Source organism: Zingiber officinale, chromosome 5B (genome assembly GCF_018446385.1).
Source record: "Zingiber officinale cultivar Zhangliang chromosome 5B, Zo_v1.1, whole genome shotgun sequence".
Taxonomy (NCBI): Eukaryota; Viridiplantae; Streptophyta; class Magnoliopsida; order Zingiberales; family Zingiberaceae; genus Zingiber; species Zingiber officinale.
The window spans coordinates 89820385-89848031 of NC_055995.1; the positions used below are offsets into that span (position 1 = coordinate 89820385).

At 40.6% G+C, this 27647-nt stretch overlaps 2 protein-coding genes across 2 annotated transcripts; both read left to right on the forward strand.

The window, feature by feature from the left end:
- The first annotated feature begins 500 nt into the window (after window positions 1–500).
- On the forward strand, window positions 501–2975 carry LOC121984918 (phospholipase A1-Igamma1, chloroplastic-like). The gene is made up of 2 exons (XM_042538099.1): window positions 501–1887; window positions 2560–2975. The coding sequence occupies exons 1-2, from the start codon at window positions 602–604 to the stop codon at window positions 2801–2803; spliced, it is 1530 nt and encodes a 509-aa protein (XP_042394033.1). The 5' UTR covers window positions 501–601; the 3' UTR covers window positions 2804–2975.
- Window positions 2976–4585: 1610 nt separating this feature from the next.
- LOC121984919 (villin-2-like) lies at window positions 4586–21487 on the forward strand. The gene is made up of 23 exons (XM_042538100.1): window positions 4586–4738; window positions 6701–6767; window positions 6898–6997; window positions 8745–8810; window positions 8885–9121; window positions 9198–9375; window positions 9464–9596; window positions 11897–12056; window positions 12132–12294; window positions 12373–12473; window positions 12565–12723; window positions 13498–13566; window positions 13637–13705; window positions 13832–13969; window positions 14767–14895; window positions 16278–16425; window positions 16554–16564; window positions 16658–16798; window positions 16883–17008; window positions 18002–18067; window positions 19274–19754; window positions 20644–20873; window positions 20967–21487. The coding sequence occupies exons 2-23, from the start codon at window positions 6712–6714 to the stop codon at window positions 21078–21080; spliced, it is 3075 nt and encodes a 1024-aa protein (XP_042394034.1). The 5' UTR covers window positions 4586–4738; window positions 6701–6711; the 3' UTR covers window positions 21081–21487.
- The last annotated feature ends 6160 nt before the right edge of the window (window positions 21488–27647 follow it).

Here is a 27647-nt window from a genome sequence, read left to right on the forward strand (position 1 = left end):
AGGGTCCCCATCCTTACCACCGAATCAGTAAGATTATATTTTCTTCAAATATACTTCTCCAAGTTTAAATCCTGGATTGAATTTTAATTTTTTTTCTCTTTTATATTTCACATGCTAACTAAATATATTTTTCCTTCGTATTCTAACTAAATATATATTTTACATTCTAATTAAATATATAGTAAATTTAGAAGGATCATTATAATATATTAAATATATAATATTTTAAAAAAAATTTAAAAAAATATTATAATATAATATATTTAATAATTATTTACGTTATTTAATATTCCGACTTCCTCATATCTAAAATCCTGCAACCTCATTAATGTTACAAATTAAAGTCCATCCACCTTTGTACTACTGAACTAAAAACTCCAAAATCTCATCTTCATAATCATTCCAGCTTTTATTATTAAACTTTTTAAATTTTAAAAACCTTGTAAAAAACTTCTCTAAATATAAAAATAAAATAAAAAAATCGCGCACGCCGCCCAATCAGACTCTTTACTTACATTTCAACCTTCTTCCTTTAATTCTTCCCGTATATTCCAGAGTCTTCGCCGATCTCACCTCTCCATCGCCGTCGATCCCTCAACTCATGGCCGCGATCACGCAACCCAAGCTCCCTCCGGCCTCCATCGCCATCTCCCGGCCTCTTTCCCCTCGCCGCCATACGCACCTTCTTATCCCGTCCCTGCCCTCGCCGCCGCCTTCGATGCGGGCCGCGAAGGTCCGATCTCCGTTCGCGGTCAGGGATGACTCCATGTCCTCGATCATCGCCGACCTGGAGATGGATGAGGAGGAGGAGGACCTGACGGAGGGGTCTGGCAGGGGACTCGCTGATCGGTGGCGCGAGATCCACGGCCGCGATGACTGGGCCGGCCTCCTCGATCCCATGGACCCGCTCCTCCGATCGGAGCTCATCCGGTACGGCGAGTTCTCCCAGGCCTGCTACGACGCCTTCGACTACGACCCCGTCTCCCGCTTCTGCGGCAGCTGCAAGTACAACCGCCGTAGCTTCTTCGCCTGCCTCGGCATGGCCGACCACGGCTACGCCGTCACCCGCTACCTCTACGCCACCTCCAACTTCAACCTCCCCAACTTCTTCCGCACCTCGCGGGCCGGCGCCAAGACCTGGAGCCAGAAGGCCAACTGGATCGGCTACATCGCCGTCTCCGACGACGAAGCTTCCGCCCGGATAGGGCGGCGCGACATCGTTGTAGCGTGGCGGGGCACGGTGACGCGGCTGGAGTGGATCGCGGATCTGATGGATTTCCTCCGGCCGGTGGCCGAGGTGGGGATCCCTTGTCCTGACAGCGCAGTCAAGGTCGAGTCAGGGTTCGCGGATCTGTACACGGACAAGGACCCGACGTGCCGGTTCTGCAAGTACTCTGCTCGGGAGCAGGTGATAACGGAGGTGAGGAAATTGGTGGAGCACTACGCGGGGGCGAAGGGGGAGGAGGTGAGCATATCAGTGACGGGGCACAGCCTCGGGAGCGCGCTGGCGATGCTGAGCGCCTACGACATCGCGGAGATGGGGCTGACGAGAGTGGAGGGGAAGGCGGAGCCTTTGCCGGTGGCGGTATTCTCGTTCTCGGGGCCGCGGGTGGGCAACGCGCGGTTCAAGGAGCGGTTCGAGGAGGGAGTAGGGATCAAGGCGATCCGGGTGGTGAACGTCCACGATACGGTGCCGAAGGTGCCAGGGATCCTGTTCAACGAGCGGATACCGGCGGCGATCCGGCGGATGGCGGAGGGGCTGCCGTGGAGCTACAGCCACGTCGGCGTGGAGCTAGCTCTGGATCACAAATGGTCCCCCTTTCTCAAGGACACCGGCGACCCCTCCTGCTTCCACAATCTGGAGGCCCACCTGCATCTCCTTGATGGGTACGTCAGCTCTACCCTACTCTCCGCCTACCTTTAATTTACTCATGGACAGCTTTGTCAGCCGTATGCATTGTAGCTGATGGAAATTTTAGAAAACGATAAGATTTATGTAATTTTATGAATAATATTTGAATCAAATTCTAATAAAACCACAGCAGCTCACATGAATTATATGGAGCACCTATAAATGGTTAAAATAGAAGAATGTTGATTTAGACTGAAGCGCTTATTTTTTTTTAAAGTGTGATATGACTTGTCATCCCCAATAGATCAATGATAGAATAGTATGAAAACACAATTAAGGACAGATTTTTAATGTAGCGTAGTTTATCATTGAAAAATGGAATTTAATGCGATGAAGACGGGCTAGTTAATATATATCCTTTATCATATATAGGAGCTAAACATATGGAGTTTCTTAGAAGTCTTTGTTTATAAGTCCACGTCTTTGTTTATTTTTGAATTTTTACTTGTCCAGACTCATTGACTTGTGATTCCGATAAAACAAACATTTTCATTGTGCGGATGCTACTCAGATGCCATTATACGTTGGACGTAACTTGTGTGTGTATGTGTGTGTTTGTCGTTGCATTGAGTAGGAATGGTTGACTGTGAAGTCAAAATTATTTTATATTTTACGTTGATTAAATAATTTGACACGGTGAGGTGCAGGTACCATGGGAAGGGGCACCGATTTGTGCTGGCAAGCGCGCGAGACCCGGCGTTGGTGAACAAGGCGTGCGACTTCCTCAAGGACCACCACATGGTGCCGCCGTTTTGGCGGCAGGACGAGAACAAGGGCATGACCCGAGCCCATGACGGCCGGTGGGTGCAGCGCAACCTCCATGAGATCGACGACCACCCGGAGGACACCCCCTACCTCCTTCGCCGTTTGGGCCTCAAGGATCACCACTAATAGCTGCATTACTATCTGTATATATAGATGAGGTCCATCATCAATATTTAAAGTTTTGGGAAATTTCAATGGTATATTATCGTTAGTTACAGAGCATTATCCTCGCTAGTGTATCTTTAAATTGTTATTCAATGTTTATTATAGATAAGTATTGTAAATATACTCTTTAACACTGGACTGCCTGTTTCCCATATTAGTGCGTCGAGCCGGTTTTCCGGTTCCAATATCCGGCGTGCCGGTCCCCACTGGTTCCAGAAAGAAAGACACCCCACCTCTCTCTCCATGTGCCATGTCAGTGACCCGCGTCACAAGACTTGTACCCGTTGCAATCACTGGCCGACTGTGCCTTGGCCCGACCAATCGGGTTTAAATGGTTGTTTCCGGTTCGATTTTCTATTATATTTTAAAAATGGTGTTTTATGGAATTCAATTGATAAATTTTTGAAATACTCAAATTATATATCATAAATTTAAAATTATCAAATTACATAGTGTATAAACTAATATCATCAATATATTTCTAGGACTCACTTAATTAAAAAAAAAATATTAAACTTTTAAAATTTTGAATTATATAGATTCATCAATTAATTTAATCTAAAACTGACTAAAAAATTTAGAGCATTCTAAATATTTTAAATTAAAATCAATATAATTATAAAAATCCCTTTAACATATAGGTCATATACCGTAAATTTTAAATAGTAAATTTTTTATTATTAAAGAAAATTTAAAAATATATTTTAATTCATCGTTTTTAACTTGCACTGTCAAATTTAAATTTGAATGCATGATTTTTTTAAGCGGGCTTGATTTTGATTTAAAGCTCTCTTCCTTCATTAGTCGTATTAAAAAAAGACTGAGTATTTTAAGAATACAATACGTAATTTAAATATTATAAAATTTGAATACGTAAATACTATCAGAACTTATTCACGCGGTGCCTGAAAATGGAGCACAAATTTTCTGGACAATTTTTTTATGATCCAGAGATGTACCACTCATATTTATGATTGAATTGTGGCCGTGATCCGATCGCAAATTGTTACGATCACTTTCTGTGTTCATCATCCCCATTAAATTATAGTTTTTGTTTGGAGCGAGCGGACGGAGACATCTGGTGGTGAATAAATGGCCAAGTTACTGGGCGGTAAGCGAAGGTGTCCTTTGGACGATCTTTCATCGTCCGCTCCGAATAAAAATTATAATTTGATAGGGATGATAAATCTAAAAAGAGATCATAACTATTTACGATTGAATCATAATCATAATCCAACTACAACTATGAATGATACGTTCCAAGAACATTTAAAAAAAAAAAAAAAAATTGATCACGGAGATCCTGCATCCTGAAAATACCGTTTTAAAAATTAGCAAAGCCCCATGCATTCTCGTCCGGTTCGAACCGGTTTAATTGACAGTTGGCCTGGTTTCCGAACGCAGCGGGTCCGTGATGAGTCCTCTTCTCCCACCGGTGAACCGTTCCGGTTCACCGCAGGGTCCACCTCGGCTTGGTCGGCGATTTGATTCCCCTGGCTGGCGTGGTCATGGCAGCAAAAGTTCACCCGCCGCCAGCTCGGAAAGTTGTTGACTCGCGCTTTTCTTTTAATAGACCGCCACTCTCCTATGCTCTGACACCCCAGCTCACGAACCCTCAGGATACCCACCCCGCCGATCGCACACATGCTTACCGGGACCCGCACATGACCTGAGTGCGGGACAGGGTCCCGCGAGGACTGCGACGAGGGAAGCGGAGTTCACAATCACACTGCCTTAACTGGCTGGTGCCCTCGATCGCCCTCCCATTGTATCGCTCGCATCGCACAGGAAAAGGCGATCACAATTCACAGCAACTTTTTAATCTTCTTTTCCTGCTCGATCTGTCGTCCGCATCTCCTCCGTCGTCACCGGATCTTCTCCCTGCTTGTTCATCTGGTGCCTGCTTGATTATTTTTGTTACTCTGTTTTGCCTTCTTAGAAGTATAGTTGTTCTGGAATGTATATAGTTGCAGCGGGGAGAAATTTATCTTGATCATGTTGGATGTGACTGTGGATTTGAGATCATGTCTGATGGTTCGTTTCCCTGTTTATTCGTCTGCCGAGATTCCTGGATGGATGGCGGTCTTGTTGTTCTAGATATCGGATTTGCAGTTGGTTTCCGTGGATGGTTGTGTCAGTAGGAAAAGAGACGATTTGTAACTGAAATTTTGTTGGTTTTCAAGCTTAACACGTTTGTACACCATGTCACGTTTTCTGGGACGTGATCTAGCAACGGTGTAGAACAGATCAAACATCGTTATATGCGTTGGCTTTGTTAACTTGGTTTTCTGGATCATTTTGATGTTATTTTAGTGACTTCTAGATGATTATCCGTGAGAAAAATGTTTGGTTTACATGTTCTATGCCTTAGTTTGATGATATATATATTTTTTATTTGAAAATTAGCTCAATGGAATGATCTGTGTACTTCGGTTTTAATCTTTTCTTTATGCCGATTTGACTTGTGTGATTCTGCCAACTAGTGATTAAAATTGGGTTTCAGGTCTCGATTCTATTTTAATATGCTTTTTTGTTGTTGTTATCGTTGTTGATGATGGTTGCTGTTTCTTAACCGCTGAAAATGAAATTTTGATTCACTGAAAGTGAAACCTAGTTTGTCAATCATGTTTATACTCGTTGATGTTTGAAAGCTGAAAAATTAAACAATGCCAAAGTTCTCGATATCTTAGACTTTTTAGTGTGCCAGCAAGGCAGGCGAATGCAGCTGCAATGACAAGTTCCAATATGGTTAGGGAAGAAGTGCTGAGTTTGTAAATGGGGAGGCAATAACAAGGTTGAGGGAATCCTGCTATGAACTATCTCAAGAAGAATATAGATTCCAAAAAGGGAAGATGAATAAATGTTTGAATACAATGGCATACTTTCTTGACTAGGAATTTTGTGATGATGATAGGGCCCTACTCTTTAAAATCCTGAAAAACATTGTAAATATGTGGCAAGGCCAGGCTTAAAGAAGTCACACATGATACCAAGTAGAGCCAGAGATAAGGCAGGTAAGTTCAAAACTATTCCAGGGTAGGAGCTAAGCTATTCTCACTTAACTTAATGCACGGATGCCATGTAGAGAGATTGTTTGAGCATGCCTTGAGTTTCTAGCTCCTATCTGGTGAGATCATTTTAGTTTGTACCTGAAGCTCAAATATACTAGTAATATAAACCACGTCTGGAAGTTTTACTAAAATTTGGATGGAGGATAGAACTTATTGTATTTGCTTCCTCACAATTGTGCAAAAAGGCGGGTCCCGCCGCCCAGCGGCCCCCTAGGCCTGGCCCCACAGGGATCCTAGGAGGAGGTAAATCAGCGGTGAATGCTGGCCCGGGTAAAGCGTGGTGTCTCCGGAATTTAACACAGCCGGCCCAGATTATTCATCCAGTGCGCGTCCGTGGACCTTCGACCCTACAACTCATTGTGCAAGGATGCCACGCCTTAACCGGTTGATCCAGTCCGCGGGGGCGTATTTGCTTCCTCACAAGCTGTGACATTGGGTGGAGGTTGTGATGGAAATAAAAATAGACAATTTAAAAAATATACTGGTCAAATAATAAACAGATTAATGGTATAAGATTAAGTTTTATTCTACTTATGCTTGATTTTTAGGATACAATTTATTAATTTCACTCTTTACTGAAACCTTGCCCTATCTGGTGCTGCCCCAGGCCCCCAGATAATCTTGTATGGTATCAAACTTATGATTAGTTAATCATGTATGATTGCCAACCATGCTTTAACTGATGATTCTAATAGTTTTATCTTTAGTTTATTATGTTGTGGTGAAGTTTCATGCCCTTTATTTGACTCATTAATCTGTAATTGCACCTTATCTTGCGAAAAAACAGGTTGCTGCACTATGTCTAGTTCCACAAAATCTCTTGATCCTGCATTTCAGGGAGCTGGTCAAAGAGTGTATCCTTTCTTATTATGCAATACAGTGCACCAGCACAAATTTTTTTTTAGTAGTTTTACCTGATTTTCTTAGTTTTTCTTCCTATATTTCCTTTTTTTCTTGGCTTGTCAAATACTTGACATAACATAGTGGGATGGAGGTTTGGCGTATTGAGAATTTTCAGCCTGTACCTCTTCCGAAGTCTGATTATGGTAAATTTTACTCAGGAGATTCATACATAATCTTACAGGTACTCTTTCTATACCTTTTTCATTTTTGTTTGTTGCATGAGTGGCATTTACGTTAGTGAGAGTAATCTTACAATTGTGACCCAAATATTGGATGATGCAACCATAATCAAATTCTTCATAATATTCCTGTTGATTTTACACTACAATATCCAGAAATACAAGATGTTTTGAGCATGAACTGACTTGAAAATTCTGGCTGAGTGACTTTTGATGGACATAGAAAATTAGGTTGATTCGTTCAAAAAAAAGAGGAAAAACACAAACTGTCAAAGCTAAAATCAGTGTCACGAGTGGAGTTTGATGAAAAGACTGCACCACAAATAGTACTTTTAATAAAAAAGTGCCTTTCCTCAAGAACTTTTACCCATATCCAAGGGGAAGTTAGTTTAATGTGTCTAACCAAAACTCTAATCTAAGAGAAAAATAGGCTTCATTGTGGTCAATTGACTGTTCAGTGTGGACAATAAGCTCTTTAGTTTTACATGAATTCCTACTATCTAGTCTGATGTTAGGTTTCCATTATGTTGTGTCCTTCCTAGCATTTGAGTCAGAGAACTCCAGTGCACTAGTGAATCTATCCCTACCTCAAATATCAGGATCATTTGATTTATGATCTATGGCATTACTTTAATGTAAAGGACTCTAAAGAATGGACAATTATTTGAAAATTTTCATTTTGTGGACTTGTCTATGTATGTAACTTAATGAAGTTGGGTAAAAGTCTTTGTATCTATCACATGGTAAAACATATGAATTTGTCTTCCTCATAAATGGCCCTTATATTATAGTTTCATGTAGATAATTGTGGTCTTACTAATAGTTTATAGGTTTTATAGATGAGTGAACTACTTATAACTTGGGATAAGTGTTTTGAGCTAGTGATTGAGTTGGGCTTGATGAAATTAACAAGACAACTTTCTCTAAGTTGGCCATTATAGTTGGTATTAGAGCAAACCGAATATATGATGAGATGTTTGGAATGTACACTGGCATTGTCAATTAATGATGATCCTATTCTAGACTATAAGTTAGACTTTGGGTCGTAGGAACATCAAAACTTAAGAGGATTAAATATATCATGCAAACTCCTAGTCCTAGTGTAGGCAATCTGTCAGCTCATGTGTCTGCAACAGTTGAATCCTCAATACTGATCCTGTGAAACAGTAAAATGAGATCATAAGTCACTTAGGGAGGTTTGACATAATGGCGAGACTTTATGTATTATTATTTAGCTTTTACTTTTCATGATTTTCTGTATTATGAAGGGGAGCCTTGGCGCAACGGTAAAGTTGTTGCCATATGACCAAAAGGTCACGGATTCAAATCCTGGAAGCAGCCTCTTGCAAAAAACAGGATAAGGTTGCATACAATGGATCCTTCCCTGGGACCCCGCATGGTGGGAGCTTCATGCATCGGGCTGCCCTTTTATGATTTTCTGTATTATGAATGCTCGATTACTCTCCTGCAGTTTCTTTAACAATCCTGACCTTTGGACTTCAGAAATGTGATTACGGAACATTAGTCTTTTTCTTTAATATGTTAATAGAAATAATGAGAAAAAGGTGTTATGCAGTCCTTGGAGGACTAGAGAACATATCTTTAGCTTATACAATTATGGCCTTTAACCTTGTTCACTGACATCTGAATGCTTTATGAAGTCACTATGTTCTTATCTTGGTGGATGCCTTATTGTATTGGTAATGTTTTCTTTTTGTACTTTCAACAAGTTTTATGTTTTATGTGTAGACAACTTCTAGAGGTGGCGCATATGTGTACGACATTCACTTTTGGATCGGAAAAGATTCTAGTCAAGTATGCTTCTTTGACTTGCTGATTTTGAAATTATGTTATTTGCTTATGAGATTGAGTTTATGCATTATTCTTAGGATGAAGCAGGGACTGCTGCAATCAAGAGTGTTGAGCTTGATGCAGTACTCGGAGGTCGTGCTGTTCAGCACAGAGAACTTCAAGGCAATGAATCTGACCAGTTTTTGTCATATTTCAAACCATGCATTATTCCTCTCAAAGGAGGTTTTGCTTCTGGATTCAAAAAACCAGAAGAGGAGAAGTTTGAGACACGACTGTATATATGCAGAGGAAAGCGCATTGTTAGAATGAAACAGGTGACACTGTTATTCCACTCATTTTCATGACTTTTAATGTTCAGATTGGTAAGGCTCATTTCCCTGAAATTGTTAGGTTCCTTTTGCTCGCACATCTTTGAATCATGATGATGTATTTATACTGGACACGGATAAGAAGATATATCAATTTAATGGTGCTAATTCTAATATCCAAGAAAGAGCAAAAGCACTGGAAGTAGTTCAACATTTGAAAGACCAGTATCATGATGGGAAATGTGATGTTGCAATAATTGGTGAGACTAAAGATTTGAATATCCACACTCAGTCATGTGTTTCAGTATGGTGTTTTTCTTAATGTACTCTATGCATGAACCAAGGCAGAAGACGGAAAACTCCAAGCAGATTTAGATTCTGGTGAATTCTGGGTGCTTTTTGGTGGTTTTGCACCAATTGCCAAGAAGGTTTTGACTGAAGATGACCTTGCTCTAGAAATTGTTCCTGCAAAACTCTATAGGTGAATTAACTTACTCATGGTTGAATTATTGAAAAATGGAACTTCATTTTTTATTTTATTTAATTACAATTTTTCTCAGAATCAGAAAATAATTCCTTTTCTTGTTTGATAAGTTGTTCCTATCAGTTTCATCCCTCTTCGATTTGTTAGCTTAATTTTCTATAATACTAAATTTCTGACCAAGAGTGCAAGTACCTATTCTATATAATAAATTGGTAGTATGAATAAAACGTGGACATAACAAGAATATTTAAATGCACTTTATCATTTAACCGTGTAACTTTGTACTTTTGTCTTTAATATGTTTTATATAAGATAGAAGGATAAGCTGATTCCATCCTCACAAAACTTGTAGCATGGTGACGCAATTCTCTCCTATGATGAATGAAAGAGGCCAACTCGAAGATTTATTAAGAACAAACAAATATGTAAAGATAGTATATGAGAGAAGATGTAGCTTGGAGATATCATTAGAAAACAATAAGGTTATGTGCTTGCTAAATGAGGAAACTAACCCCACAAATTCTTCTCCATAGAATTCAGTTTTTTACAGTGTTCAGATTGGCATGATCTCATGAAGAAGTAAAATCAAGTAGTGCAGGAAGAAGCCTTGATCTGTTCACCCTGGTAGAACCATCACACATTATTAAAATGTGGTCTGATGAATCCTCTTATCACATATGACATCAGTCTCCACAGAGATCCCATCTTAATCTAGAATACCTGTATATGTAGGTGAAAAGAATTTTGTTTTGTAGGGCATTTAGAAGTCAAGCGGGATTTGTGATATGCCTGGTCATTCTAGTACCTCTTTCCTCCCAGATCCTATAATATGATGAAACTGAATGATTTCCCCCTGAGATTTCTGGTCATATAAATGTCTCCCTTTGTAAGTGTCGAAGTGAGCAAAGTGAAATGCTTGTTCTAAAAAAGCATAAATTTCAGATCCTAGGAAAGTAATATAGATGTCCTGGTTTGGAAGAACAGTAGACCTGGCAAATAAATCACATACCTTATCATATGCTATCATCATTGGTATGCATTGATCACAATATCCTTGAAAGTGTGATCACACCATCAATCAACCCAAATCGCGCCATCAATCAACCCCAAAAGTTTGAGACTGTGTGCCCAAGTCTACTCATTCAAGGCATTGTTAATATTAAATATTAACAATTTCTTTTAACATTATGGATCATGGCCATCTAGAATCAAGGTTAGCCATATGTTTCTATTTTGTTGATTTAGGTATATTTCAGGCTTGGCTGATGTGGAGGAATGAGCTATAATTACTATGGCTTACCAAATATTAAAGAGCACATAATTTTCAAGATTCATTCTTAGGAATTGGCACTATGCATAAATATAAAAAAACAATCCACTTTTCCACATATTCCAACAATTCCATTTTGAAACTATTTTAGGATTTCTTGTCTTATAAAGCTTGAAGGGGAGCTTCGACACAACGGTAAAGTTAATGCCGTGCAACCTTGTGGTCATGGGTTCGAGCTGTGAAAATAACCTCTTGCAATGCAAGGTATACCCAATATGGTATGACCTTTCTCTAAGACCTAACATTGGTGGGAGCTTTGTGCATTGGGCTATTCTTTTTTTGTGTTATAAAATTTCAACCCAACATAGATGAGCTTTTCTATACTGTCACAGGATTGTAACAGGACCAGAAAAATTATTTTGGGAATCTCTATTTTTCTTAAGCACAAATTGTCTCTAGAAATTCTATGGTAGGTTCAAAGTAGTTCAGACTTATACTTTTATGCTAGGATATTGTACATTGTTGGCTCAAGATGCAAGTGCTGCAACAAGTTGTGCACTGGTGTTTTATTTTAGTTAATAAGGACATGCTCTACAATAGTTGCATGTGAAAAATAAATATTTATCATGTTCATGAAGAAATGCTTTACAGGTCAGTGACTACAATATTGTTTTTTTTAGAATTTAACCTGTAAAAAATTGCTTTGATATAGTACAGTTGTCATTCAACATATGTGGCAAAGTTGTAAACTGGTGTTCTTTTTAGCTGATAAAGGCCTAGGTTGTATGGTTGCATTAGAAAAGTAAATATTTTATTAGTTTAGAAAAGCTTATATGCAACTGACAACTGTTCTTTTTGATTTGTACTCTGCCTTGGTATGTATATAAGTTGCTTAGGTGGCCTTCTTTATATTTCTACTTCCATGATGTTGATCTTGCATGAAGCAGTTTTCAGTCCAAAATTCTAGTAAGAAAAAGATAATTTTGCAAACAATAATGCCGTAACAATGATTACTTTTCCTTGGTAGTATAAATGTTGGTCAGTTGAAGCTGGAAGATAACAATCCTTCCAGAGCAATTTTAGAGAATAATAAATGCTATGTACTGGATTGTGGAGCTGAGATATTCATTTGGGTTGGTCGGGTAACTCAAGTTGATGAGAGAAAAGCTATAAGCAAAGCTGCTGAGGTAAAAGTTGACTTTTTCTTTTCTTTAATTATGTGTTTTATGTTTGATAATTTTACTTCATGAATATGCTTTTAGGATTTGATCATTAATCAAAATAGATCAAAGGCAACACAGATAACTCAAGTTATTCAAGGTTATGAGACACAGTCATTTAAATCCCACTTTGAATCGTGGCCAGTGGGTTCAGGATCTGGAGCAGGAATCCCTGGTGGTGATGAAGCCCGAGGAAAAGTGGCTGGTAGTTTACTTTATTTCTGATCTTTGGTATTTATCTGGTCCAGATTTGTGATCATTTTGCCTTCTATTGTATTGGTAGCTTTGCTAAAGCAACAAGGTGTTGATGTGAAGGGCGCATCCAAAGCACCAGTTCTAAGTGAGGAGATTCCCCCATTAATTGAAGGATCAGAAAAACTTGAGGTGCACAACATTACTTTGACCTCCTAGTAAGGTGCACCAGAAATTCAACCTAATTGTCATTGTGCTCCAAATTTGTGAAACATGACTCTAGGTTTGGCTTATTAATGGTGGCACAAAAAAACCAATTTCAAATGAAGAGATCGGTAGATTTTACAGTGGGGATTGTTACATTGTACTCTGTACTTATCGTGCCAGTGAGAAAAAAGATGAATACTACTTGTGCTGTTGGATAGGAAAGGACAGTGTTCAGGTAAGCTGATGAAGTACCAAAATGGATTTCTGACATATAAGTTTTGAATTTATGAAATCTGAATTGCCCATTTCTTTGTTTCTGAGTAGATTCACAATTTTCATTAACTCAACCAATATTAATTTAGTGCAATTGATTAGGAGTGGTTATTTTTGACCATCCTCAAGTGCATACAAGATCTGTTAGTTTTTTTTTCTGCCAATTGACTTACGTGTCTTAATCTTTTGGTGGTTATCTTCATAATAATCCCCATTATTTATACATCATATAGCCAGTAATTTATTTATGTTTTTGAGTTTTCTTAGATGATACAATGATAAAAATGAGCCGAAATGATCTGAAAGTATTAAAAGACAACTAGTTAGTTTTATATTTAGACAAGGTGAATCTATTAAAGTTGAAGTTATGAGTGGTAGAGGGATATATATGAAAACTCTACTTTACATGGATTAAGGGATTTAGCATTCTGAACAATTAAAGTTGAAGGCGTGAGTTCCTAATATTTATTTGATTTAATTATCAAAACTTGTAGGCTTTTCTGATCCAGTTTCAGCATTCAATGAATGATCTTCTTTGTCACTTTACCATGTGTGCATCACAAGTTCCAGGGATTATGTTATTTATTTATTTATTGGGTCAAACTTCTCTTTCTTTGTTCTTTGTGTCTGATTCTAGTGTTTATAACTCCATACACTTAACACTGCTTGTTTACTTACATTTATTTATTGAAACCTTAAATTGTAGAGTGATATGTTTGATATGTTTTGGTGCTAGGATGATCGAGCAACAGCTACTCGGTTGTCTAACTCAATCTGCAACTCATTGAAAGGACGACCTGTTCAGGTACCTGGTTAGCTTGATTGTATATTTGCATGTGACAAAAAAAAGCTTGATCAGTTGTTTTCTCCTGCAGGGCTATGTCTTTCAAGGCAAAGAACCACCTCAGTTTATTGCACTTTTTCAGCCTATGGTTATCCTAAAGGTGTTGCTTGATTGACTGATTTGCTTCCCATTTGACAGCAAAAGTGAACCAGCTGTTTTTATATAGTCGAGAAGATTCTTGATTGTCTTTGATATAGTGCTTGACCACATCTGTTATCTTCTTTAGGGTGGAATCGGCTCTAGCTACAAAAAGCATTTAGCAGAGAAGAACATCAATGATGAAACTTACACTTCGGATAGCATTGCACTTATTCAAGTATCTGGTACATCAGTCCATAATAATAAAGCCATTCAAGTTGATGCGGTATGCTTATGTGGCTTTTCTTCAATTAACTTTCTTCTCAAGCTCTTGTTTCCACTTTTCAAACATAATGAAACCTTACTCTGTCTAAAATTCCAGATTTAAAACATGCAAATGTTGAGAGTTAAAAATAAAGTATTCATTTGGTTTTTGGAAAACTGCATAGGAGCATTGTATGATTCAGAATTTCAAGCACAAATTATTGATGCACTATCTTTTATTTCAATTCCATTCAAAGTCTCAAATGGATACTTAAGCTTCTTTCACATGACATAGTGTGCCTCTTTAAGGTTGCCAAGGATTTGAGCCATTGAAATAAGTTTTTTGTCTTATAGCTCCTTTAGTCATTCTTCCTTAATCCTGTTATCCCTGCAGCCTCTTGCATTTAGGCCATCCTTTTTTTTTCTTGATTCTAGACTTACTCTGAGGATAACAGAAGTTGTTGAATTGTTTTTTTGAGTTGTAAGGAAATTTTTGTCAATTTTTTTATCCTAATGTAAGATATCAGTGCAATAAATGAACAAAATATCTGGATCACATTAAAAAGAAAGTTGAACGAAGTGTGGATTTTCTATGGGTCTGAATTCAGTGACCACCTTAGCAGATATGGATATCATAGTGCAACAAGCTGGCATCTTAATCATCATTAAGTTGTATTACCATTCTCGATTGGTATAAGAATATTGCTTCTATACTTGTTTTCACAATCAAAATAGCCTACTAACTTTTCCATTAGCTTTTATGAATGGTTTTTAGCAAACTGACACTAACATAGTTTTTCTTTGCTTCTTTGCATTAAGGTCGCAACATCCTTAACCTCCAGCGATTGTTTCCTTTTACAATCTGGGACTTCTCTATTTGCTTGGCATGGAATCTCAAGTACTTTGGAACAACAGCAGTGGGCTGCAAGAGTTGCTGAGTTTATAAAGGTAACTTTCCGAATGAGATTCATTAAACTATGTATGTGTACGCACTAATGTAATGGTTCTCTTTTAATCAATCAAATAATGTTTTATCTATCTCAATCAGATGAAATATCTAAAAGGAAAGTTAGGTCCAACATGGCTCCATTATTTAGGAGCACCGACTCCATTATTTTAGGACCACTTAATGAAGCTGACAGTTAATTGGTTGATCACAATAACCAGTATGTTAGGCATTTACATTCCATCCAAAAAATTTAGAGTAAACAAACCCAAGGATTCAAATATTCGCATTGTGCTGGTTAGGCAGTTTTGGCACTTGATCATACTTAGTCCTAAAAGTATGGCATTAAGAAACATGTAAGAAATAGATAGAAACCGGCACTTGTACCATGGTTAATACCAAGGTTTATCGACCCATGCTTGAGTTTCAGTCTCTGGTAGGAATGATTTCCTTTTTCAGTCGGGTTGTTAAGGACAAGGAGGGAAAAGAAGAACAAGAGGAGGAAGAAGTGGAGGAGGAACCTACCTGGTCAGTTGAAGGAGTTTGCAGCTCGAGAGGAGGTGGTGTCATGTTGAGGAAGGATCTGGCTGTCTTGGGCAGACAGTAATGGAAGGAGCAGGTGGAGGGTTGCAAAACAGTGGAAGATGCTAAGGCCTCTTTGGACGAAGGTGGAAGATGCTTGCAGCTAGGGTGAAAGGTTTTTGTCCTTGCAAAAAACACTCAAGTTCATGGAAGATGCTAATCACGAAGGCAGGATTGCGGAAGGACTCGACTACTTGAATACTGTGGGGTATGTGGGTGGAACAAAATTTTTACCCATTCCGACTGGCATGCTCAAGATTTGAAACCATGGTTATTCTTTGATGACTGGTACTAGCTCATGGTCAGCTCTAACATCTATTATATTCTTCTCTTGCCCTTCTCTCATGCGTGTCACAGCTTTTGGCTCACACTCGTAGTTTGAGGTCTAGTTTATATCATGACTTTCAATGGAAGTTCTTGATCATAGATTTATTTTTTGGTGAAAGAGAACACTTTAAGAAGAATATATTAACTGGTTGACAAGAATATGAGGTAATCATTGAAGCTTCTGTTTTAACCAATAAAGCTGCCCAGCATATTGCTGTATTATACTTAGCCCTACTTCCTAGTATATAAAGATTTAAAATTTACATCCTTCTCTACACTAGGGGAAAATCATTATACTGAATCTTGCTTGATCAATATGTTGTGGGTACATATTTCAATAATGTGACATTGACAATTGAATTAAAGATTGCACAGTAGTCTGATTGGTTTGTCTCAGTTTTCATGTTACTGCATCTCTCAATTAATTATATCTGCTTATAATCGAACATATAATTATCAATTTCTTACCCAACAGCCAGGTGTCACACTGAAGCATGCCAAGGAGGGAACAGAGAGTTCTTCTTTCTGGTTTGCTCTTGGTGGAAAGCAAAACTATACTAACAAAAAAGTTGTTCAAGATATCATTAAAGATCCCCACTTGTACACAATTTCATTAAATAAAGGTTGGTTTTTTTTTTCCCAATCAAAGATTGCTTTCATTACTTGTATGACTTTTTATATAACCATATAAATGACAATATTCAACTTCATCACTGCTCGACATCTTCATGTTGTGGACCTGACACTCCAGGAAAATTTGAGGTATGCAATTTATGATGCCTTGATAGCATTTGACATCTGAAGCACTTTAAGAGTAATTTGTTCATATTCATTAATGGACTCTCTCTTTTGTAGTTCCCTGAAGTTTTCAATTTTTCACAAGATGATTTATTGACTGAGGACATGTTGATACTTGATTCACATGTTGAGATTTTTGTTTGGGTTGGTCAACATGTGGATTCCAAGGAGAAACAAAAGGCATTTATTGTAGGACAGGTATAAGTGCTAATTTCCTACTCTTGGATGCTTGTTTTTTTTTTTCCTTTTGGCGCTTTTATTCCCTAAACATCCATTTTTCAGAAATACATTGAGCATGCAGTGCCACTTGAGGGTCTATCTCCAGATATTCCTATGTATATAGTCACTGAAGGTAATGAACCATGCTTCTTCACAGCATACTTCACTTGGAACAACACAAAGGCAATGGTGAGCTCTGTTGATTTTGATTATTTCTTTAGCTGCTCATCTGAAATATTGATTCTGAAACACAACTGTATTTTATATAGGTGAGACATTTGATGCCCTTAACTAGTACAATTTACCAATGAATTAAAATGCTAGCTCAAGCTTGTTGTTTTGGAGGCTATTTATTTTATGCAAGAAGCTTATATTAAGTTAAGATATGAATATTACTAGAGATATAGTCTTCATAAATTTCAATGTAGGGATTAATTATATCCACGTGGTTGACCATAAATAATTGGGACTTGGGTTGATGAATTGAAAATGGCTTTGTTTGTCTCTCTTATTTTACTTCTTTTTTGTAATTAAATGAATTAAATGTAGCATTTGTGAACTAACTGCATGTAAACTTCACTTACAGTTTGATGGTTGTGTTAGTCCCTGGCAGCTTTCCAAAAAAACCTCGTAAACATGGCCCATAACCATTTTTTAGGTGAAATTGTTACTAATAGCGAACCTTTTGAGACCAAGGATATGAATAGATTCATCTAGCATAATAAAAAATACTCTAAACTTAGAGGTCTCGGAACATCAAGGCCAGTTTGGAACTGATTTTTTTTTAATTTTTAATTTTCGTTCACAAAAAACAAAAGTAATATAAAGAACATGTTTGGCATGATTGTAACCGTCAAAATAGATTTTAATTTTGTTTTTAAAAAAATCTTAAAATTCTCTACTTTTTAAAATTGCGGTATTTAAAATGAGTTCTCTGGTTTTATAAAGTATCAAAGGCAAAGTAATGATTATTATGAATCTAGATGAAAATTATATTTAATTTTGTAAGTTACCCTTTTTCATGGTTTCTATGATCTCATGCTTTGTTCATTTTGTTACTTTACTTTCAGTTTACTTTCATGTATAATTAAATCACCTTTCAATTTGGTTTGCAAATTTTGATTGTTTGTTCTATTAGATATCAGTAATTTGAATGCTCAAAATCGCTTTTTTGTAAAACAGGCTCAAGGAAATTCATTCCAGAAAAAATTATCACTACTTTTTGGTACAGTTATGCATACTCCAGAGGTAAATGTCTTCTTGTCAAGCCTTTTACTTCTAGAAAGATATAAAAATCCAAGGTCATCTTTAGTTGTATGCTTCATCTCTCGAGAATTATATATCTGCTAAAAATTTACTGTTATGGGCAACTATCCTGTAAAGAATTGACTCAGACAATCCAATTTGATAATCATGATGCTTGTCCTGAGTTGAAATAGTGGAAGTCAGTTGTGCATATGTTTGGCTTCTGTATAAAAAGTCTCATTCCATTAGCAGTTACCTTTGAAGTCTGCAAGTGATGCCTTGACAGATTAAAATGCTGATAACAATATCTTTAACATTCTGGTCATGTATCTATAGATTGAACTCTTTCCTAACAGTTTATACATTTAGGAATTATGATAAACCATTATTTGATCAAATCTAAAAATAACTGCCAGTGACAATCTGAAGCCTGGATTAAATAGGTGGAGGGTTGCTTTAAGTTATGACAGACTGTGTCAAACAATGCTAAAAATCTTATGAGCATGAATGCCTATCATATTTGGTATAAAGTCTTTGCCTTCACCACTACTTGGTATGAAAAATTCTAAGTAGCTAGAGACCATTAGAAGGCTATAAATTAAGGGAAATAACAAAATGGTAGCATAATTTTGAGTTTTGGTACATTTTATTATTTCGGAATTGTTGATACTCATTTTTTTTTAAAAAAAACTTTCATTGCCCTTTAGGGTGACAATAATAAGTCGGATAAATTTTTTCTATTATCAGAGACATCGAATTAGTGACACTCCATATACATCATATATGCTGCAAGAAGAAAAGTAATCTTAGTTTTACAGGAAATAGATAATGAGATATTCTGGATAATAGTGTGCAATTTGCAAAGGTAAATGGAAATTTTTTGAATAATTGCATTGGCAATATCTGTTGGTTTAAGGTAAGTACGCAAAAGCTCTATCAGCCAAAATTTTAATCAGTAAATTTGTAAGCTATATGAGGTTCAAAGTTTGATTTAAAATCTGAAGAATCTCTTTTTTTCATTTCTTAATACGGGAAGCATAACTTCAATCTCTATCATTTTTTTGAAATAAACTCTACAAATAGATATATAGGGAGAATCTCTTTCTCCCTATATATATTGAAACAAGTAGATACCAATATATACCACTAAACAGCATCCTGAGTAGGTCCAGTTACAAGAACAACTTAACTACTGTGATCTGTCTGCAGTCTAACAAGCCTGACAATGTGAGTAATAGTGGACCCACTCAAAGAGCATCAGCTTTAGCAGCCCTCTCTTCTGCATTCAATCCATCTTCAAGCAGTTCATCACAATCCAGCAAGGCAAACAATGTTAATCACAGTGGTGGACCCACTCAAAGAGCTTCAGCATTAGCGGCCCTCAACTCTGCATTCAATTCATCTTCGAGTGCTTTGCCGCAGTCGAATAACAAAGCCTACACTGTGAACCACAGTGGTCCGACACAAAGAGCATCTGCTTTAGCAGCATTATCGTCTGCATTCAATCCAGCTTCAAGCAAAAAAACTACTGCTCCAAAGCCACCAGAACCAAAACAAGGGTCACAGAGAGCAGCTGCATTTGCTGCCCTATCTTCTGTTTTGACTGCTGAAACGAAGAAGGGTGAGTCTGAAATTTCCACAGCAAGAAGCAGCAGAAGCTCTTCTCCTGCTCCAGAAGCAACTGGCACTGGTATAATTGTCTTGAATCTGAACCTTTAATTTTTTTGTTTTCTATTACTGGCCATCTATAATTTTCTTGTCTCATTGAACGATGAAACTGCTATATGGTCAAATATTTGATTAATTGAATTCTACCACATTTGTCCTGACCATGGATTATGTAAGACTTAGATATATGTCTGTTGAGAATTAATTTTGGAGAATGGAGTATGGATGGACATTTTTGTTTAGTTTCGGTAACACATTGGGTCCAATAGGCACTGCTATGCCCAAGTGCCAACTGGGGTTGTAAATTTCTCACTGGTGGTAACCACTGATGCATTTAAAGGTTGTAGGTTGTAGCAGACTACAAGACTTGTAGATGAGGGATTTCTTTTCAGAAAGAGTTTGTTTATTTTTCTTGTGTGTGTTGGGGAGTGATAGAGGTGGGGTCTTCTATTTTTCTTTGTAATTGGTGTTGACAGATGAATCTATGAAAGATTTAGGTCTCTTGTATAAGGTGTAGATATTGACTTATTCAAATTATCATTGTATACATAAATCTGCATTCTCTTCATGGACATAGACTTACAATAAATCAAATAGCTTGTCTTTGCATTCATGATGGACAATATTCTGCATCATGGAGGGACTGAATTTGGATCTACAAGGTGGCAGACTAACTGCTGTTAGAGAAGTCGCCAATCCCCATCTAGTGGTATCAATGGCACTTGTCATCCTAACAATTTGAAAATACAATGCACGGATTTGTACTCATGGCCGTTACTAGTTTATTTGTACCTACCCTGGTTTAATCATACCACGGTGAATGTAACAAGATCCAAGTTATTTACAAAAATTTATTAGCGGATCCTTTCTTAATGTTTGCTTTGACTGAAATTCTCATGCTGTTTTTGCAGTTCCTTTAAGAACTCAAAGTCTGGAGTTGAGGGTGGAAGATCTTGTAGAACTTTCTGGAGGAAAGGAAGACAATGAAGACAACCACGTATTAGCGAGCCAAGTGGTGGACTCAGAGGAACCACAAGACCCAGATACAGCAGAGCACAAGGGTGAAAGTACATATAGTTATGAGCGGCTGAAATCAAACTCAAGCAGTCCTGTTCGAGGAATCGATTACAAACGAAGAGAGGTTCGTCATCAGGACTTCTTTCAAAATAATCATAGAAATATCCGCTTTCTTCTTTTCAAGCTTTTAAAGTCTTTCGGTGCTCTTCTTCAATAGGTTTACTTATCTGATGCCGAGTTCCAGAATGTGTTCGGTATGACCAGAGAACTCTTCAATCAGCAGCCCAAGTGGAAGCAGGACGTCCAGAAAAGAAAGAAGGATCTCTTCTAAGTATGTGAAATCGTGAAGTGAACCACTCGCCCATTTGCATTTTCATTGCTTCTTTGGATTGGTTATTTGATCCTTGATTTTTTTATTCGAATTCTGCGATCGGCCCTCTTGGTATTTCTTTATTTATGCCGAGTGTTTGCTAGCATGAGTTTGAAACTACTAAGGATTATTCTTTTAGAGGAAACGATAAATCGAAGAAGTGTGTTTTAATGTGTTTGGCCATTCCAGTGTGTCCATATGTATATATTTTTAGGGTTTGTTGCATATGGACTGTTGCTTCAATGGAAGTGGTATACATCAAGCTTCTACTCGTAAATTTGATGAATGTAATAATGTTTGGTTTCTGTTAAGAGCCACTTTGTTTATGATTCTCTGTACTTCACAGATTAAATGATAAAGTTTATTCATGTGTTGTTGAATATTATAAAATCTTATTCTAGTTTTGGATGTACCTCAAGCTGAGTCAGGCAAAGGAGTCCATAGTACTTTGTTTACATTCACTTGATCAATTAATTAATTGTGCATTTAAAATTGTAAATAAATAGTTATTGATATTTGGTATTTCAACATGTTTAAATATCTATTCTTTACATGTCCTCAGACAATTTTGTCTTAAAAATAAATGGTAAGCACTTGGGCGGGTAATGATCGTAATGCTGTCTTAAAAATAGAAAGTCTCGTTTTAATTTCACCTTGACTTTCGGATCAATGCCAAGAAGAACACGTCAGATCCTATCTTAGTGTCGAGACGATGGACATTGGGAGGACGTGATATTTTTGTTGATCGTGCTTGGACTCCGAATAGGGAGAACTTGTAACCACAATGTTAGTGTCGAGTCAGGGAGGGGTTCCCTGGTGATGGTCCTCCGACGCTTAAGTCAGTCACCGGCAATGTGGGAGCAGAGAAAGAAGCGAATTGAAAGAAACAGAGTAACAGTAGCTATAGTAATCTTCGCATACTTCCGTCAAAACTTGGGGCTCCTTATACAAGGCTCCAGAAGTATATGTGCACACTTCTCAAAGCTTTTCCTGAAAAGACATGCCAGGAAAGTGCCCCTAACACCATACCTCAATGACCCAAGCATATCTCTGACATGACAGTAGAAGCTTCCGCCATACGGTCCTCTGTCTGACCATGTCGCCAACCATGTCGTTTGTCGGTGACACGGGTTCCCACAAGGATATTGGCTGATCCTTTTTGTCCATTACTGGGCCGAGCGTGATGGCCGCTCAGTCAGCCGTCAGCCGTCCGGGTGGTCTGGCCCTTGGGCCGAGTGGAGTGGCCGCTCGACCACCCTTCCACTGTCTGAGCTCAGTTGTTGTGCCGAGCTATATTTGAGTGTGACTGCTTGGCTGCGATCCCGTTTCGCCGGTTCCAAGGTTCGATGTAAGTCTGAGCGAGCTGGCCGCTCGGCGTATGCCTCGCAGGCATTGGGTTTTCTGAGCGTCGGAAACTCGGTTTGCGACCAAGCTGTGGTAACATCAGGTTGATATCGATCGGGCTATCCTTCATCGCGGTTGGGCAAGTGGGTTGTCCGATCGGTCAGCGATATAGGGACGTTGACCGCCTAGCCTTTGACTTCCACTATGGCAACGACCCTCTGAGAGGTGGGCCCTTATCACCGGATCACATGCCTCCCCCTCAAGTCTAGTCGAAGGAGGCTGCAAGTCCGACTGACTGGACAAAAAGAAGCATGGAGATCGGTTGGCCGATCGGCCATCATATTGGTAGGACTCTGATCGGTTCGCCAAAGAATATCGGTCGGGCCCGAGACCGATCCTTGTAGTCGATCGGCGCTCCAAGTATTTGCACTTGGGATTTCTCCCTCAGTGTCCTCGGACGTGTGCGGTCAATGCTAACGTCACCAGAATATCTTCGGAATTCATGGAAATCACCCTCATTAAGGCCGAGCACGCGCCCACGCCTGATAATGACGCCCATTAAATGTGAAGCAGTGAGGGAATGCCACGTGTCGCTGTCGCAGTCGTCGCCTGCCCAAAGCGACAGGCTCTGACGCGATGTCTGGCGGTTTGAATTCCACGGCTAGATCTACGTCTTGGGTTTTATGCCCTAGATCTGATGGCTCTGCTTGCCCGAGCCGAAGGTTTATAACCTCGCAGAACCCCCTTTTCCCTTACCTTTGCATTCTGCTCAAGTGGCCGATGATTCCTGTGCGATTAGTGTTCCGGCGACTTCCCATCTTCTGCGGTAACCTTTTCTGCTCCTTTTGTAAGCTCTCTTCGATCTTTTGCAATTCTTTTGGATCCTCGCCTCTTTCCCGTGTTCGTTGTGCTTTCTGTCCATCTTTATTTCTATTGAAGTCCTGCTTTCTTGTTTTCCGGCTATGACCAGCTCTTCTCAGCCGTCTAACCCCGCTCCTGGTCTCTGGTACAGTACCATGGAGACCATATTTGATGCGGGCGACGCTAAGGGCCTTAGGAATGTCTTCGATATCCCCTCTGATCATGATATAATCTTGGCCTCCCCGTCCGATCGGCCAAATGACCCGTCGACCGGCACTATCTGTCTTTTTTAGACTAATTTGTGGTCGGTCTTCGATTCCTGATCCACCCCTTCATCATCGAAGTTTGTAACTATTTTCGCGTTCCCCTTCCGCAACTCGTACCGAATTCTTTCCGTTTGCTGTGTGGCGTCATAGTTTTGTTTCGGCTGCACGACATTCCCTTGACCTTGCCTGTCTTCCATTATTTTTACTATCTCAAGCAGTCTGAGTTGGGGACTTTCCTCTTTCAGTCGTGGGTCAGGCTGGTCTTTTTTGACAAGATGCCTACTTCCAACAAGCATTGGAAGGAGTATTTTTTTTCTTTTTGAGTCTTCCCGAGCGGCCATGCTACTGAACGCGCTGGCAAGTCGGCTTGCCCCCTCAGCCCGATTTGAAGAAGTACAAGAGTCGGTCGGGCTATCTTCACGCAGCAACTATGCTGGCTGGCCAGAAATATGACATCCATAGGCTACTGCTGGAAGGTGTCATGCACGTCTTCGGCCTGAGTCCGATCCGATCCCGACTCCCGCGCGGCTTAAGTAAGAAACTTCTTGGGTTCGAGGTCACGCCTACTGGGGAGACGCCTGCTGTGGGCAAAGGAACCGTCGACCAGACGGCCAGCATTAAAGTGGCTGGTGACCCGCTCCCAACCCCCAAAGCACTGCCCTCCGCTCGGACCGGAGGCTCCGAGTCTTCTGGTGAATGAGTGCCCTTTGCTAGGCGCAAGAGGCGCTACACAGACAATCCATCCCGCTCCGCCACCTCGGCTGTGAGGGTCGCCGAGCAGGTCGGCACCTCTTCTCCCGTGACCATTGCGACAACGGCAGAGGTTACTTCATCCGATCGGAGCCCGTCTCTGGCCGAGATGCCACTAGAGACCCGTGCTGCCCAGCCGGTCGCATTTTCTGCCGCCGACCCAACGGAGACCATTGCGATCCAGGATTGATCCTGCGTCCACTGTTGCACCTTCCGGTCTGGTGGCCTCCTCCCAGTCGGACCCGAGCGGTCGGTAATCCATGACAGAGGTCCTCAACCTTCCAACAGAGGACTATCTCGAGCAATGCGCCCGTCCGCATATCCTCGAGTACAAGATTTTGATCCGCGGGTCACTCACCGACATTTGGGAGGAAGCGAGGGCTCGAGCGGCGACAATGCCACCAGGGACGCTCGGCAACAACCACCTACAGATGTCCACTGGGGTACTTATTTCATCAATTCATAATTTACCTCCGATCGACGCTCAACATTTTCCTGTTTATCTGTAGTACTGGGTGGAGAGCGTGGTCATGTGCCAGCGACTCGCTTTTGTGGAGGACGAATTGAAGAAGCTCAAGATCTCAGGCGGCGCCTCTTCCTCCCAAGGGCCATCGGTCGCTGAGTTAAAGGCCGATCTGGAGAAGGCCCAGAAGCTCCTGGAGGTCGAGCAGAAGAAGTTCGCCGATCAGCAAATCCGGCTGGGCCAGTTTGAGGCATAGGTGAAAACTTATGATAAAAAGATCGATTTGGCCACGACAAGGAAGAAATGAGCCATCGCCAATCTGAAACTAAAGAACCAGGAGGCTCGGCAGCTCGCCCAGAAGCTCAAAGAAGTCAAAGACTTTCTGGTTATCGAGCGGAGCAGCCGCTCTACTGAGGAGGCTTCTCTTCAGGGGAAGCTCAAAGCTGCTGAGGATGCTTTGGAAGCCTCCCTCTTGGCCCTGGGTACATATCAAGAAGGTGAATCGGGCAAGTTTGAAGCACTGAAGCAGGCTTACCTTCGCTCAGACCAGTTCACCGACAAGGTTGTCCAGCGGATCGTCTGCGTCTTCGAGTTGGTCATCGATGGGACGCTTCAACAGCTCAAGATGGACGACCACCTTCCCTCCGAGACGACGGACAATATCATCAGTCGCAGCAAATTGAACAACTCGATGCCTGATGATATTTTTGATTATATAGAGTGAGGTCGAGCGCCCGTCTTGTAAAAGTTTTTGAAGTCTCATTGTATGTTTGCCGACCGACGGTTCTTCCCTTTGATCATTGAATTATCTACCCGCTCGGCGGGCTTCTTTGTCTGTTTGCATGTCTGGCCCTGATCCTTCCGTTCGGCTATAATCATCGTCTATTTTTATGATTTATACCCTCTTGGGTTTAAGGTCACTGCTCGACCGTCGATAAAGACATGGGTTTAACGTCGCCGCTCGATGATTTGACAAAGTCCAGGGTTTAAGGTCGCTGCTCGACCGTCGGTGGAGACATGGGTTTAACGTCGCCGCTCGATGATTTGACAAAGTCCAGGGTTTAAGGTCGCTGCTCGACCGTCGGTGGAGACATGGATTTAACGTCGCCGCTCGACGATTTGATAAAGTCCAAGGTTTAAGGTCTCCGCTCGATCGTCAGTGGAGACATGAGTTTAACGTCGTCGCTCTACGATTTGACAAAGTCCAAGGTTTAAGGTCGTCGCTCGACCGTCGATGGAGACATGAGTTTAACGTTGCCGCTTGACGATTTGACAAAGTCCAGAGTTTAAGGTCGCCGCTCGACTGTCGGTGGAGACATGCGTTTAATGTCGCCGCTCGACGATTTGTCAAAATCTAGGGTTTAAGGTCGCCGCTCGACCGTCGGTGGAGACATGAGTTTAACGTCGTCGCTTGACGATTTATTGTGTCGTTCGGCACAAAGTTTTGAATTTGAGTCTTTATTTCTGCCCTGCATACAAGGAGCACGGGGATATAAACATACATTGATTATTACATCGACGCACCTCTCACCCGGCTTGATAAGGTTGGAAATGATTTGCGCTCCACGGCTGCTCCAGTCGTCGTCCGTCCTCATCCTCCAAGTAATAGGCGTCCGAATGGAGCTTCTCCACGACGTTGAAGGGTCTAGCCCACGGGGCTTCTAGCTTGGTGACGTCGTTGACCGACTTTACTTTCTTCCATACCAGATCTCCGACTTGGAACGACCTCAGGATCACCCTCCGATTATAGTTCTGCTTCATCCTGTGACGGTAGGCCATCAATCGGTCGGCGGCTTTTGCGCAAGCTTCGTCCACTAAGTCTAGTTCCAGAAACCTCCGTTCGGAGTTGTCCTCGTCGTAGTGTTGTATCCGATCGGATTTGACTCCGACTTCAACGGGGGCGACCGCTTCGCCACCATACATCAGGTGGAAAGGAGTTGTCCCGGTCCCTTTCTTAGGAGTCGTGCGGAGCGCCCACAGCACGTTGGGGAGCTCATCGACCCAACTGCCTCCCATATGATCGAGCCGAGCGCATAGGACTCGGAGGATTTCTTGATTGGTGACCTCTGCTTGCCCGTTGCTCTGTGGATAAGCCACGGAAGTGAAGGCCTGCTGGATGTCGTATCCTCCGCACCATTCCCTGAGCCTTTGACCAGCGAACTGTCTTCCATTGTCTGAGACGAGCCGATGTGGGATGCCGAATCGGCAGATGATGTGCTGCTAGATGAACTTCATGACCATCTAATCAGTTATTTTTGCTAGCGGCTTGACTTCGACCCACTTGGAGAAATAATCCACTGCGATGAGCAGAAACTTCCGCTGACCTGTTGCTATGGGGAATGACCCAACAATGTCCATGCCCCACTAGTCGAACGGGTAAGAGACTGTGGACGCCTTCATCTCCTTGGTAGGTCGGTGTGAGAGGCTATGATACTTCTGGCAAGACAGACATGTAACCATCGTCCGGGCGGCATCCTCTTAGAGGGTCGGTCAGAAGTATCTGGCCAGCATAATCTTCCTTGCCAGTGAGCGGTCACCCGGGTGTCCTCCACAGAATCCTTGATGTACCTCCCGTAGTATATAGTCGGCGTCTTCTGATCCGACACATTTAAGTAGAGGCCTAGAGAAGGCTTTCTTGTAAAGTCGATCCCCGATCAAGATGAACCGACTAGCTCTCCTCTTCAATATGCAAGCCTCCTCCTGATCGGAGGGTGTAGCTCCCGATCGCAAGGATTCCACCAGAGTCGTTCTCCAATCACTTGGAAAGGAGAGTCCCTCCATTCGGTCAATATGAGCCACTAAGGACACCTGCTCGATTAGCTGTGGTACGACGATCGGCGAAAG

What these genes read in the sequence shown, in the direction of transcription:
- LOC121984918 (XM_042538099.1), top strand. Translation starts at nt 602, where the DNA reads ATGGCCGCGATCACGCAACCCAAGCTCCCTCCGGCCTCCATCGCCATC. An exon ending in CACCTGCATCTCCTTGATGG is followed by an intron (nt 1,888 to 2,559) that starts GTACGTCAGCTC and finishes GGTGAGGTGCAG; the next exon opens with GTACCATGGGAAGGGGCACC.
- LOC121984919 (XM_042538100.1), top strand. Translation starts at nt 6,712, where the DNA reads ATGTCTAGTTCCACAAAATCTCTTGATCCTGCATTTCAGGGAGCTGGT. An exon ending in GAGTTGCTGAGTTTATAAAG is followed by an intron (nt 14,896 to 16,277) that starts GTAACTTTCCGA and finishes CTTACCCAACAG; the next exon opens with CCAGGTGTCACACTGAAGCA. An exon ending in AGGCATTTATTGTAGGACAG is followed by an intron (nt 16,799 to 16,882) that starts GTATAAGTGCTA and finishes TCCATTTTTCAG; the next exon opens with AAATACATTGAGCATGCAGT.